Consider the following 15,100-nt stretch of genomic DNA (forward strand, 5'->3'; position numbering starts at 1 on the left):
TTTTTTATTTTCTTATTTGTTCTTCGTGATTATTTATCGGTATGAGTTTGTATCTTGAACAATTTTACTTTGGTATTATCTTCTGATATTTGAATTATTCTTATCCATATTTTATTCATTTATATGTTCTTCGTGATTATTTATCTGCATGATTTTGTATTTTGAACATTTTTACTTTAGCATTATTTTCTGATACCTAGGAACTTTTATTTCTTTGTTCTATTTTCTCTACAGTATATAGTAACTTTTATTTCTTTGTTTCCTTTTCTTTACATATCTAGGAACTTATTTTTGTTATCTTTTCTTTTTACAATCGGTTGGCCGTGAAAAGAGCCACGGACAGATCGCGCGCTGTCAACCGAATGGCGGAACGTTCTTAAAAAAAAAGAAAAAAAAATTGGGGTGAATAGAATATGTGTGGATGATGTCCCTGGACATGTCGGTTGATGCACCCAGAAGTTTTTTATTCTATTTTTTTGTATAATTTTTTTTTTTACTTCATTTCTTTGCTTCTCGGGCATTGGCTTTGAACATTCCATTGATGGTAGTGAGGGGTAGATCCGTCTTTGCATCTTTTGAAGATTTCCATTGTTAGTGCGGTTTTTCCTTACCGACATTTTTTCCGTATCTTATTTGCTATTGTTCAGGTTTATTTTTCTGTCGCTTTGTATTAGCGTAAATTTTTTCCCTGCTGAAGTGTTTTTCTGTTTTTTTTTATCTATTTTAACACTTCATTTGTATTGTTGTAGAACAAAGATTTATCTTAAAAACCATTAGGGCGTTCACCTCTTAAAGTTAGATAGATAACTTTACAGATTTATTTGTGTGTGTTCGTCCAATTTCCTTTGGAAGTAATACCTATTGCCAGTTGAATTACCCACTGTCATTATGGCTATGCATTCATATATATATATATATATGTGTGTGTGTGTGTGTGTGTGTGTGTATTGTGTCCAATACAGCACGAAGGAACGCGTGCTTGAGAATATCACCAAGTGAATAAACTACGAAAGTACTTACTTGTTCAAAGTCCGGTTTTCACTCACCTTCCGACGTGGACGTAGTGATATATATATATATATATATATATATATATATATATATATATATATATATATATATATATATATATATATATAGTACATGCATGCACGCTCCCGTGCTTGCTAGCGGTATTGGCTTCTTTCCAGTAAATGTCAAGAGACTATATACCATATCTATGTTTCCGATAGAAAACTTAAAGCAGAACGACCAACGATCTCCTCTCTCTCTCATAGTTGGAAGCCTGGAATACTGGGGACGTGACTTGGAGCAAGACAGTTGACTATTTCTAAATCCTTTTAAACATCGTTGGAATTGATTTGATAGGACAGGGTTTGTGTTTAAAAATCTTGTGTTGATAAGTTTGTAGAATTATTTGGTGTAAAGGGAATGTAGGCACAGGACAATTTTTTTTTTTCTCTGTTGAAAAGGGAAGAAAATGTTTCTCCAATCTTATTTTCGAATAATTTTTTAATTTTACATCTGTATAAATTACTGTTTTGTTTTTCATCTTCTATTTTCCACGAAATCAAATACGAAACATCATCGAGCACTGGTATTATGTTCTTTTTAAATAGGAAGTGGCTCGTATCCTCATTAAATTAAACATTAGAATAATCGCAAACGCTGGAAGTTCCTCCATTGATTGAAATCGGAATCCTTAGATGACTGAGGATATGCTCGAAACTTAAGAAAAGAAAAAACTTAAAAGAAGACAAGAGTATTTTCAAAGGCTGCAAGTTCCTATAGAATGGTGCTGAGAACACTGCCAGCGCAAAAGTTTATAACACTAAGAGTGAGTGGTCTCAACTTAGAAGACCCCTATGAAATGAGAATTGAATATTGCCGATCGCATTGAACTCTCACATGCGTTGAATGCAGAGTTATGTAAGCCTCAGTCTTTGACCTTCACCGACGTCTTCCACCAGGCAGGGTTTTGTTAAGGGTGTAAATTTGGAAGTTAATATGGTAGACTTCAAATTTGGCATTTGTGAGTTACTTATAAAATGACTTTGTTTTGTATTAAACTGTTTCGTATGTATTTTTTCGCATTACCAGTGTTTGTTTCTGGACGGATATTAACCTTCTCGGTCGCATAAAACCATTTTTTGCAGGCGTAATGTGTTACATGTGTCAGGAAGATCTTCGTGAAATTGCAAATTCAGAAGAGATAAGAATATTGAACTGAAAGAGACTTGGTTCAAGTTTTTGCTTTCAATTAATGAATAAGTCTGTTCTGTGATAAAGCCGGGAAATTAAATTTGACGAGAGCAAAAACAGCAGTTAGAGCTTTTCTGGGCCCTCCCTCCCTCCCTCCGTCGGTACAATGAGATCCAAAAGCCCATTTGTCGGACTCGTTTAAATTAGCGCTCCGATTCATCGGAGGATCAGTGCACATCTGTGTCCCTTCGGCGTCGCCAGTATGCGGAGCAACGGAGGCCCTTGAATCCCTCCGGAGGGGGGAAGAGGGGGAGAAGGAGGAGGAGGAGGAGGAGTGGGCACTCTGGAAACGGAGGCGAATCCCTTTGGTATGAATCCCTTCCTGCAGGAGTGGGTCGTGTTTGCCTCCCCGCCGCTCTTCACTCCTACCACCACCCAGCCGTCTCCCCCTCCCCACCGCCCCCCCTTGTCCTGCCTCGGCCTCTGCCTCCACGGCCAGGGTCGACGGCTCTCCTCCCGCAAGTGACATTGGCTGGGATCGCCCCGGAAGCTGCTAGAGCCTGGTTCCTGGGAGCCCCTCTGACCTGCGAAGGAAGGTTAGACAGCGGCCCTTGTGCAAAACTTTTTTTTTTTTTTTTTTTTCGAACTTCGAGACATACTATGGTGGTTCACTCATTTGTTCCTTTAACAAATACATTGAATTTAGTTCACTATTTTTAATCCCTTATAACAAATTCAGTGCAATCGTAAAGGCTTGGCTCCGAACAAATCCATTTTTTATTACGGTTTCGCGAACTGGTGGCTGAAAGTGTAAATTAAAATTGTTCATACGCCTTTTGTATCCATTCTTTCAAGAACTTGATTCTTTTGATACGATGGAGTATCTAGCAGATTATTATAATCTTGTCATCACATGGTTGAAAAATTAGCAATCGGTTACACAGATATATTAGACTATTTTAGAGGTAAGGCGATGTGAAGACTCGTATAGTTATCGTTATTAAGTTTTTGGTGTATGTTTAGTTCAGTTCGTACAATTTCGGTGAATTTCGAGCGGAAAGCACTATATTAAATGCAATCTCTCTCTCTCTCTCTCTCTCTCTCTCTCTCTCTCTCCATTTTAATTGTAGCCTTTTTTCCCTTTTTTGTGTGTTCCTAGTTAACACGTAAATACATCCTTCTCACCATTAAAGAAAATAATCGTTTATATCATTGTTAGTTTTAGGTGTTACGATATATTTATTACGCCATAAGCGTTGCTCGTGGTTAACATTGGAATGAACGAGAGTATGTTTTAAAGCAAGATCTTACGTTGCAGGTACGGTGGTAAGCGGTGCGGGAGTGGCGGCGGTGGGGGTCCAGCGGCGGCAGCAGCGGCAGGTGGAGGAGGAGTCGCGACCGTAGGAGTGAGGAGATCGCCCCGCTACGCCACCCAGCAATCCTCGACGTCCTTAGCGGCGGCAGGAAGACCCAGGAGGCATCACGCTAGACCCCTTCACGCACACCACCATAATACCAAACACAAGGTGGGTATTGTATAGAGCTCTCTCTCTCTCTCTCTCTCTCTCTCTCTCTCTCTCTCTCTCTCTCTGATGAGAAACGGAAATGCCCGTGCGGTTGTGCAGCCTTTCTATTCTCCCTCCTGTCTTTCCTGATGGATTAACCTCTTGCTTTTTTTAATACCATATAAATGCAACATTTCAAGTTAAGAAATCGTGGTTTGGGGAACGTGGAAGCAAGCTTTGGAATGTAAAGCAACTACTAAATGAAGAATCGTGCTACATCTTGACCCGTTTTTATATCCAGTCATTTTGACCGCTAACGGTTTGTTACAGTATTTTGAATATCAAGCACAAATGTCTGCTTACTCCTTAAATAGAAAATTTCAGTATACGGTTGGTTTACCAATGTATTAGAACTAGCTTCCAGGAATTAGATCTTAGCTTATCACAGTTTATGCTGTTTTTTGGATTGGCTGCCCTTTCAGGAGTGATATATTTTTCAAATCTTTAAATCTTAGATAAGTAAAGTACAAGTTACCTTAGGCTGGAAATTACATTGCATTTCTCTTGGCGGTATGATATCTTAGAATATTTCAGTGTAGGCAAAGTTTTGGAGCTACTCAGAAAATTCCTTTTGTTATGAATACAACAAGGTTTCCACTTCTGTGTCACATGCAGAGCAATTTTCTGTTAAAAGCTTTCTAAACGTCTACCTCAGTTATGAATATACAGTAGCTTCGTTCCCTGTAGCTGTTCTGAACAATGTGCCCATTTACAAGATGCTCAGTAGACTTCTCTAAAGGTTCATGACAGCAGCCCTTCAGGGCCTCAGCTAGTTTTCTTTTTGCCTGTTACTTTTCTTCCGTTGCCTTTTGCCTGTTTATACAGGCTTGTCCATTTTTTACTTTTACCTTCCTCCAATTTTCAATTTTCATTTAGGAACAAATCATTCAGAAGAACCATGCGTAAGAATTGAAAGTGACACTGTAGTCTTGTTTAACTAATTTACTATGTAAATATAAATATCGATTTGAATTGATACAATGCCTTAAATTATTTTATTTTTTTATGTGAATGAGCAATGACATGCAATGCCTATTCACACTAGCTTTACAACAACTTCAACAAAATCTGACTCTTGTTATCTTTGCTTTATATTTTTGGTATACTGTATTGCCATTAGGGTATTCTTCAGACTGAAGAAAGTGGATAAATTTTGTTGGTTAGCTTTTGTTCTTTTCAAGTTTTGATTTTCTCTCATTCCTTCCTCAACTTTTTGCATCTTAGGTTAAACTTAGTCTAGATGAGGGCTTCAACATCCTCAAGCAATCGTCTTTCAGTGTTAAAAAATAGGAAAATCACTGTCAGCACAGGGGAGGCATTGTTGTATGATTGTACATACCTCTTTCCAAAAATAAATATTAAAGGATGTTATTAGAAAACATTTGCTGTATGTTTTACTCTCTTGGTAAGAAATAGAATGCAATTTTATTAACAAATGAATCTTAGATGGAGGTTTTATCACTAGTTATTTGTTGCATATAATTTTTTTCCTGTGTTATCAACTACACTTAGAAAGGGAGCTTACACTTACACCTAGTGAATGTGCTTGGAGTTTTCACAGTAGTTGCCCTCTTTTTTTTTTTTTTTTTTTCTTCTTTTTCTTCTTCTTCTTCTTTCTTTCTTTTCTTCTTCTTCTTCTTCTTCTTCTTCTTCTCTTTAATAATTGCCACTTTCTCGAGGTAAACTCTGAGAGAAAGTTGCCAATAAAAACCAAAACAAAGGTTCAGGGTGACTTGTAAAACCTCATAGTCTTGCACCCTTTGCATCCAGGATCCAGACTCATGGATTGAAAATGGGCAAAATATCATTGTTCATTAGTACTAAATGTTCAAACCATGTGATGGCAGACTTGAATTACTTAGATGATTATGCATTGTCCCCATGATTAGGAGCATGCCTAATGATACATGAAAAATTGTCTCAAGCTAGACAAAAATAAAAATCTCTCTCTCTCTCTCTCTCTCTCTCTCTCTCTCTCTCTCTCTCTCATTTGAATAGGAGTGTGGTCATTAATTTGTGTACTGTATTTAAAATTATTTTGAAGATGTAAGACAAAGTAATGATAACTATTCTAGCTTGCCATTAATTACTGCTAAGTTATCTGTTGAGTTATTTATTTCAGTAATGCAGTACTGTATATTAGATTTTTTTGTGGATCCTGTTCTGTTTGCTTTTGTAAAGATCCACTGATAGTGTAGTTTGCATTTCAGTGAAAAAGGACTCTTGTTAATTTTGCTCAGACCCATTTTTATTTGATATTTGTTGTACAGTATTTGTCATATGAACACAGCAGATTATTGTTTTTTTATCCAGTTCACCAGTTGAGCATATATAGGTCATCTGTGAACATTTTTCCATTTTTTGTATCGTATATAATACAGTAGTCTGATAGTATACTTAATTTTTCAGGGAGGTAAACTGAGCACCAACAACGCATCCTCAAATAAAGTCGATAACATCCCAGTCAGTGGGTTAGATACCAACCAGCAACACGACAACGCCTCCAATAACGTTGCCACTAATAACGTGACTGGACGTCACAACCAAGACAACACTCCACCACCACCTTATTCAACTCGATCATCAGCCGCCGCTGCTGCTGCTGCTGCACATCATCATAATCATCACCACCACACCAATCAGCGCCATACCTCGCGAGGGCCTCGTCGTAACCGGATGAGTATGGGGCAAAAAGTTACAGGTAAGCAGATATCATTTCTCTCATCCAACCTCTCAGGCACTGGAGCCATATCTCAAAAGACAAACCACTAAGGATTATGTTTTTTAAAACAATATACTCAACCAGAGATTATACTACCCTTCTCTACATAGAGTATTCTCCTTTAAGGATTAAATCTTAGAGTAAAGTTGTTTTGCATTAAGGCAGAATTTTTCCATAGGCAAGTTGTGTGATGCTAATCCAGTTTGTTTATAGTATGCCCATAGGAAACCCGAATCTTGTAGGTTTTACAATATATGGGTAAGCATATGGTAAATTAATGGAATACAGTAATTTTCTTTTCTTTTCTTTCATTTTAGCACTTCTTTCAGCCCAAGGGCATAAAAGATTTTTACTCAGAGTTTAAGTACACACTTAGGTACAAGTTTTTAAGGTTATTAAATGTCTGTGCAGCATAAGCCCAAATATTCTTGTGAGGAAGAGACCCCGAGTAGCATAACACCCCAAACCAAGCTCAGGCACTGTTGGAAAAGAAAGCCTTCATCATTATTAAAGCTTAAATCAGATTTTCCCATCACAGGCTTACACAGAAATGAGATCTGATTATAATGGTTACAGTGTTTTTAACAAGTGCCAAGTTAATTGTTTCAAGAAATATAAAGGAATGCTGGAAATTCACGTTTGGGAGGTGAATGATCTGAGGAAATAGTCTTTTAAGGTTTCACTGAGAGGTTGTGGAAAAATCCTTCTTGAAGGAATGTCCCTAGTTGAAAGAATGGAATTAGAGTGAAAAGTTTTTGGAATTGGCTTCACTCATCTAAAGCAAGTTTATTTGCTATAAGAATACTGTCATTTGTATCTGTTTTTGAGGCAACATTGAAATATGTCAGATACTGCCCTTGTAGTCAAAAGAGAAATAAATATGCCTAAATTGTAACTACCATGATCAGATCAAAAACACCCATTCCCATGATTGGCTTTAACATCTCGAAGTGACAGATTTTGCGGGATAATGACTCTGATGGTGAATTAGAACCAACCAAATCTGTTATTTGATCAAGGCATCCAAACAAATTCATGTTGAAGTCATTCTGTCTTGTCTTTGAATTACCCAAGGATGTTTAATGAATAACCCACATGACCCAGTCCATGTATGTTAGAGAACCCATATCATTGCTAGCTGAATGTTCCAAATTCAAGCAACAGCAAATGTCAAGTTTTGGCAACAAATCATTTAAGTAAATTTTGTCAGAACATTCTTCTTTTAATTTATGCAGTCATCACATTTGTAAGGAATGCAATGCAATATATGATTTTTAAATTTTAGTATTAAAAGGCAAGCATTTCAGGTGTTCCTTAGTGTTTTGACTGGTCTGGTTGAACTACCTAATAATAGTAATGCGAAGGAATGGAACATTGGTTTTAGATATCATGTCTTAAGTACACTTAGAAACTGCTGACAGTCAGTACAAACATGGAATAGCTACTGCAGAACCTCTTATAAAGGATGGAAACACTCACTTCAATGATGATTAAAGTCTCCTGTTGTAAATGTAAGGCATCAGAAGTGACTGGTACACCACCAAGAATCTGATGTATCAGAAATTACCAACCAACTGGTATTTCAAAAAATATGGCATACACTTTGTAAAGCACGTAAACTATTACGTAAGTTTTTTTTTAATTTTTCATAGGCAAATTAGTAATTTATATGTAGTCAGACATCAGGTATTTTCAATGCAACAATGGTTTAAACCTTGTAAACTAAAGAAAATGTGGGATTTCTCATTCATTGTAAATTAGCAAATTGGTTATCATATGATGATGTAGATCTAAAGGGCTTGAATAGTGAGGGCACATGGATAAGAAGTAAGGTTTTCAATTGTACTCTTTCATAAGCAAAAGGGAAAACCTCCCATGCATCAGGAGTGTGCATACAGAGATTGATATGTTCCATTGAGAACCAAAGAGCTTCTAAAGACAAAGGTAAATGCGACACCCAGAACAGACCAGAGTAGTCTTTATGAGCTCAACCAAACTTTCCCCCCACCTTGTTTATATTTTTACTACCATGTGCACCAATGCTGGGATAATCTTTGTGTTGTCACAAGTTTCCTGACTGATATCTCAAGCCCTTCCATAGGTTTATGCTCAATTGTACAGATGGTTGAATGAACAAGAAATGGTTGTGTATTTCCCCTTCATTGTTACCAAAAAGGGAGAAAATTGAAAGGGCAAAATGCAACAGTAAAGAATTTCACAGAATTCTCAAGATAGCAACTCTAAATCCAGTACTGCTGTCATTGTAGGTTTTGATGCTTGTTGACCTATAATTTTCACCTTTCCACTTAACATCAGATACAAATTTTGTTTCCCATATTTCTCCTAGTAAGGTGGTTATGTTTTTGGTTGCTTTGCATGTCCAGACTTTACATGAGAATGTAGAGTTTTATTAAAACTTCCCCTTGCTATAGACCTCATAACTAGCAACAAGTGATTAGATTTTGGGCAGTATTAAGTAAAACACTTGTTTATAATGCATTAGCTTTTCTTAGTAAACTATGTGAATTGTTCCACTAGGATTTTTTATTACAGTATGCATAATTTGCATACATTTATGTGGAATAAACTAAAAAGACCATTAGCTTTTCATGCTAGCTTTTGCAGAAAAAGATGCTTAGAGAAGTTCAGGAAATTACATTCATAGTGGACTGTAATGTCTCCACACTGAAGAGGGGGCATGACACTCCAAAGCTGAATGTGCTTCTGAATATATATCTTCTCCAATTTGTGTTTTTTTTTTAAATTATGAGATAATTCAAATAAAGCATAGATGCAGATGTAGGAATAGATAGGCAGCCTGGCGTTATAAGGTTGCATTATAATCTTGTATTATGTGCATGTGAATTACACCATGATTATGTACATTGATATATTCACTTTGTGTTCATGTTGTAGATTTTAGTGGGATGGCTGTTTTGTTTGATGCTGTATTATGCAGTATAGGAGTTAGTTCAGACAAATACTTTTTAGGTCCCTGTCAAGATCATAGTAAGGGATTCAGAGTTTGTGTTGCATTCTTCTTCCAAATAAATCTGTAGAAGTTTTAATGTAATGAACATCTTCCATCTCTGTAGCAAAATCAGTAAGCTATTCAAAAAGTGTTTTAGATACTGGCCGTTGACTTGTTGATGGAAGTGCCATTGTTATTCAGGTAATTAGTTATTGGCATATTACAGATATTGTGAAACTTAGATCTTCTCCAATGCTAAAACTTGCTTCTGATTTTTGTATTATGGGTATACAGTCAGAATTACAGTATATGCTTGACAAAATAGCTATTCTGTCAAAACGTTGTATACTCAACCCTGAGTATTACACACAACAGAACAAGGTAGAGGACATAAAGGTTTACTGTAGGTTCATAAACATGGTTTTAAACCTTCCAGATAAAAATCAGTGAATTTTTCCTAATGACATAAGTTAGTTTTCATTACATGTCTCAAGTATTCAGGTTCCCAGATATATAAACCTGGTTTTGATTTTGACATCAATACAGTATTTAAGAAAATGTTGATGTCTATATAGGTCTTGTTTAAACTGTTTTTCAAGATCACTAAAATATGCTGTTATGAGAACATAGCTTACTTTATGGGGTGGTGATTAGTAGCAACAAGTTAAGTCTCCTAGCTGGAATTCTTTGTTTCAAATGGAACATCTTAGTAAGGTACATCTACTTTCTTTAAATTAGTCATACTCATCTTATCCAAAAATGCTGTTTAAACACTGCATTCCCCAGTCCTGTAATGTATATGATGTATTACAGTTTTAATGGCATGTGGTTTCCCAAATTTCAAGCTGTAACAAAGGGCACATTGGCAGCTTCACAGAATCAGGAACATTTCCAGATTATTCAGCTATCAGGTATTGAAGGAATACTGAAGTGGCATTGGTGGTCCCATTAGACTTTGAAGTATTAAATCATTAAACTTTGAAGTATTGAATATTTTAAGTTCATTTCCAAATATATACAATATCTCCAGTTAATACTGTATATGAGAAAATGTCCTTATTTAACCCTGAAGGAGATATATTTAATTGTACTTAGGAATAACCCATAGGTTGTATATGAGAAAAGGTCCTTATTTAACCTTGAAGGAGATATATTTAGTTATACTTAGGAATAACCCATAGGTTTAGTCCTATGAGAGTTGGAATCAGTTTGGTGATACATTTAACTTGATAAGTAAGACTTGTGTAACATGAACTGATAAGATAAGAACAGAGTGATACAAGGCAAAATATTGATTACTACTGGGAGACCAACAGGCAAAGAAAATAAAGGGTGCTAATGAGAAGCTACTGGTGATCCCAATATTTAACTAATAAGCAATCAGTTTTTAGCTTGCTTTTTCGATAAGAATTTGTTCAGTATCCATCTGCATGTATGTGGCTGTTGCTGGCATAAACCTTCAGTTTTGCAAATGGGAACCCCACTCCTTTGAAAGGGGAAATTATAAAGAAATGGAAAAAAGACTGGTTCATTTAAATTCTTCCAGGACCATAAGTGACAAAACTTTTGTGAAAACTTATGTAGTGTAGTTTCATATTTGTTCAAACCATGGTTTGGGATGTAATAAAGGTGGGAAGTTTTACCATGAATATATAAACATCTCAAGAATAATAAGGCCACAGCTTATCAAGATGATACAGTATATCATTATCCTCATCTAGTTTAGATTCAGTTCAGTTCAACCCATGATCCCTGGGGCCAGGGTAGAACCAAAATAGGAGTCCAGAGTTTTACATAAGAATGAGAAAACCTATTATCATTACAGTGTTGTAAAATACATATAAGTATTGGATGATCAGTGTGGCCTGGGGGCCTCATGTTTACCAAGGACTTGTTATTAGAGCCATACTTTACCTGCCAAGAGACAGACAAATTGATTGCCAAGCTGCTTCTAAAAGGCAAACACCATTGTTGGTTTCATTACATAAACTATACAAACTATGAATTCATCATTAGCCCATCAAGGCTTATAAGACAACTTTGTGTTTGAAAATTTATCTGAAAGAGCCACATCAAATTCTTTAGTGACAAATTGCAAAATGAATGACTTGCCTTGAAAAACTACTAGGGTTGAGCTAGTTTAAGAAGATACTATTTTGAGCCTTAAAAGTATCCTTGTCTGTGTAGGTCTAGAAAAAAGGCAAGTGCGACAGTACTGACTGACAGATGGGTAAGGAGTGGGGAAAACTAATTCTCTCTCATTCTCTCTCGCGACCACTTAGTTTTGCTAAGTTTACCAATAAGAAAGTTAGCATCCATCAAACATTGTGCAGAACTGGATTTAAGAGTTTATTCATATATTCCGTGGAACACTGGTTTATATCTCGGAATGATTTTGTTTTCTAATCTAGCAAATTACATATATTCCCAAGTTAGGCTGATATTTTGCTGTCAATTTGACAATGCAGGAACACACGCCCCTTGTTTGTGAGATCAGAGAGCTGAACAGTTTCAGTCATTGAGATAATTTCTTTTTAGTATATGATGAAGGTAAATTATTTTCTGTTTATGGAACCACCATGAATAAAATATATGTCATTGACCCACGGATATATCAATCCCTCGTTCTTCACAAATTTTAATTAAAATGGTCTCTTTCAAAAAGATATTGTAGCATTAATCTTGTTATTATACAGTAGACGATAGGACAAAACTTATCTGATATCATTTGTTAATTTCTTAGGTGTTCCTATGAGTAGTTAATTAACTAGATTGCACCTGAAGTCATCAAAGGCACAGCTATGAAATTTTGAAACTTTTTAATTGCTCAGTAGTATTACCAAAATAACTTTTATCATGTAAAGGAAACATACTAATGTATACTGTGCTTGCGCATATCTTTTGACTTTAATGATCAAGATTTATATTGATAAAGGTATTGCATGTAGCTTCCAAGAGATGGATTTAACGTTGCTTGTGGCCTCCAAGAGATGGATTTAACGTTGAGTAGTTGATTATGTATATGGTACACTTGGAAACATTTAGATTAACACACAGAAGGCAAAGATATCAAACTCTTGGTTTGCAGAATAGTCATTCATACAAACCTGTTTTGATTTTCTCATAAACGTACTTAGTGATATACAGTTGTTAGTACATTAAATATTTAAAGAAAGTAACTGTTTGTTTTGTCACATTGTAACCACTATGTATGAGTTATGAGGATTATTTTTGCAATAGTTTTATCAAAATCGTTTTTAGTTAATCTGAAATTATGAAAAGTCACACTTTTATTTCTAAAGTATTTTAAAGTATTTTGTTTTAAATACAGTTTTTCCCTAGTCAAAATAAACTTGGAATATCTTGTGTTGTCTGTATCATTAGATTTTCCAAGCAGGCAGTGTAATCCTAAGTTTTTCCCATAATGTTGCATTATTGTTGGGATGTACAGTATTTTCTTCACTAAATTCTTACAGGATACTTGATGCTCATAGGTGCTAAGTGGAATAGTGTACCTGGAATTTGTGCATAATACTTGTGCTTATGATTGTTTTTCTGTCTTGCAAGCAGATCGTTTTTATTCTGTGGTCTGCTTAAAAAGTGTAAAATTTGCACAGTTCTGTCATTGTAAAAGTGGATCATTCTTTCTGGAGACTGGTTATATTTGGATGCATTTTTAAAATTTGGGGCCCAATTGACTAGAAAGCTTTTGTTGATGATCCTCACATACTACTGCATATTTCATGCTATGCATTTTTGGGCTCACAGTGGAAGATGAGTAGTTTTGGCTGATATTTTAGAGTATAAATATGTTAGTAACCATATTAATTGAAAAGCACAGTATACATATGTATTTTTTATCTTTTTATGATATGGCTCCAATATTTAAAGCTAATAGTTTTCCTTCACATTTCCATATGTAGTTAAATGGAAGGTTGTGTCATTATTAGTAACCGTAGATTTATCCCTTATTTTTCGTTTGGAAATGTTTCTTGAAATGGAATCTTTATGTGGGAGAAAACTTTTATGCTCTTATTTTGCAGCAAGAAATGCATTGTAGTATGCAATTTCACATGCAGGTGTTTATCAGTCACTGACGGATTTTTGCATGTAAGCGATGTGTGTTTGTCTTGCCTCTGTAAGTTAGTAGATAATTTGGGACTGAACGGACGTTTTCATAATTTTATCAGTGATAAAATTTCACTTGAAAATCACCGGGTTGGAAATTGTTTAGGACTGGTTAACCCAAATATACTTTTATTCAAGAGAGGAACGTTTTTAACTTTTATTACAGTATTTGATATACAACTTTAAACATGAAGACATCTTCACGTAGACGGGGTAGCAAAGATGAAAAAATTTAGGGTCACTGTCAAAATTTTAATTGTTCAATCGTGGATGACGTACGAATATGGCAGTGACCATCCTGTTGATTGTTATTTTTGGACCCACTCATTGTTAAAAGAGACGGCCTAGTGTTGAAGAAAAGTGGAAAAAAGCCTATGAAATAATTGATGAAGAGGCATTACGGGCGGTGTGAGGATATATGTTTCTGAAGAAGAACACGATAGAAAGTGTTTATAAAGGAAATGGCTGGATTACTGTAAAATTTAGCGAGACAAGGTGTGTTATGTCGCCATGGCTGTTTAATAACTATTTGCGGAGTGATGCAGGACACCAAATGTAGGCACAAGGTTTTAGGGTAAGGAAATGATGTTTGCAGATGATGCAAAGTGATTGCAAGAGGAGAAAGTCGAGAGTCAGTGTGAACAAGAGGAAGGTTAGAAGGGTAAATGGAAACCAGGAAGATGGAACCACAAATATTGCAGTTGATTCATATTGGTTAGGTGTTTAAAAGGAAAATTAGCACATGTTGCTAGGGTGAAAGAAGATGGAAGTCACCAAGTACGTGGCTCAAGGAAGGTAGCAGGATAAAAGACTGGAATAAAATCATGGGATCCAAGATTGAAATTAATTAGTTAAGCTAATTCTCTTGTATGTAAGTGAAGTGTGGATGTTCAAGGCGAATGAAGTTTCTGAAACTACTGTAACGTTGCAGAGATGAGTTGTTTGCTTGTATTATTGCACAGAGAGAGAGAGATGAGATTTGTGCAAGGATTTAGTGGTGGTTTAACCAAAAGGGTTAGTGCAGTGTTAGAGATGGATGTGTGGAAAGAGAAGTACGTGTGTGTGTCTGTGTGTTAAATTGATTTGAAATGTGTCGTAGAAAGTGGTTGATTTAAAGAGAATTTCTCTGTGTGGCACTGGCTATAATATTAATGGCATGCTCTGACACCTGTGTGCAGAACTTAGTATGGTGGAGGGAAAAAATTAACCTGGATTCTTAAAACATCTGTTCAGGATGACGTCGTGAACACGTGTATTTGATAATGGACCACGTGTTGGGATGCTCTCCGTGTTCTCTATCATCTCACATTGCCGTTAGAAGGAATCGAATAAGTCTCCTGTGTATCTTGTTAAAAGAAGGCATTCTGTACTAAAATAAAAACTTATGTTGTTAAAGTACAGTTTTAGTGCGTGTTAGGAAAACAGCTGCTTTGTTTTTGTACGTAGTTATTTTTATCAATGGTCAGTGATATTGGCTGCTTTTGGGACAGGTGTTCCTGCAAGCTTTATAAG

The 15,100-nt window shown here is 35.8% G+C and overlaps 1 protein-coding gene across 13 annotated transcripts in view; it reads left to right on the top strand.

The window, feature by feature from the left end:
- The window catches only part of gus (gustavus), a 306,026-nt gene that overhangs the window by 253,807 nt on the left and 37,119 nt on the right, over positions 1-15,100 (top strand). For all 13 annotated transcript variants that reach the window (XM_067085771.1, XM_067085772.1, XM_067085777.1 and 10 more), the window contains 2 exons: positions 3,521-3,728; positions 6,177-6,468. In XM_067085771.1, coding sequence (XP_066941872.1) covers positions 3,521-3,728; positions 6,177-6,468 — 500 coding nt within the window. The remainder of the gene's footprint in view (positions 1-3,520; positions 3,729-6,176; positions 6,469-15,100) is intronic.

Source organism: Macrobrachium rosenbergii, chromosome 42 (genome assembly GCF_040412425.1).
Source record: "Macrobrachium rosenbergii isolate ZJJX-2024 chromosome 42, ASM4041242v1, whole genome shotgun sequence".
Classification (NCBI taxonomy): Eukaryota; Metazoa; Arthropoda; class Malacostraca; order Decapoda; family Palaemonidae; genus Macrobrachium; species Macrobrachium rosenbergii.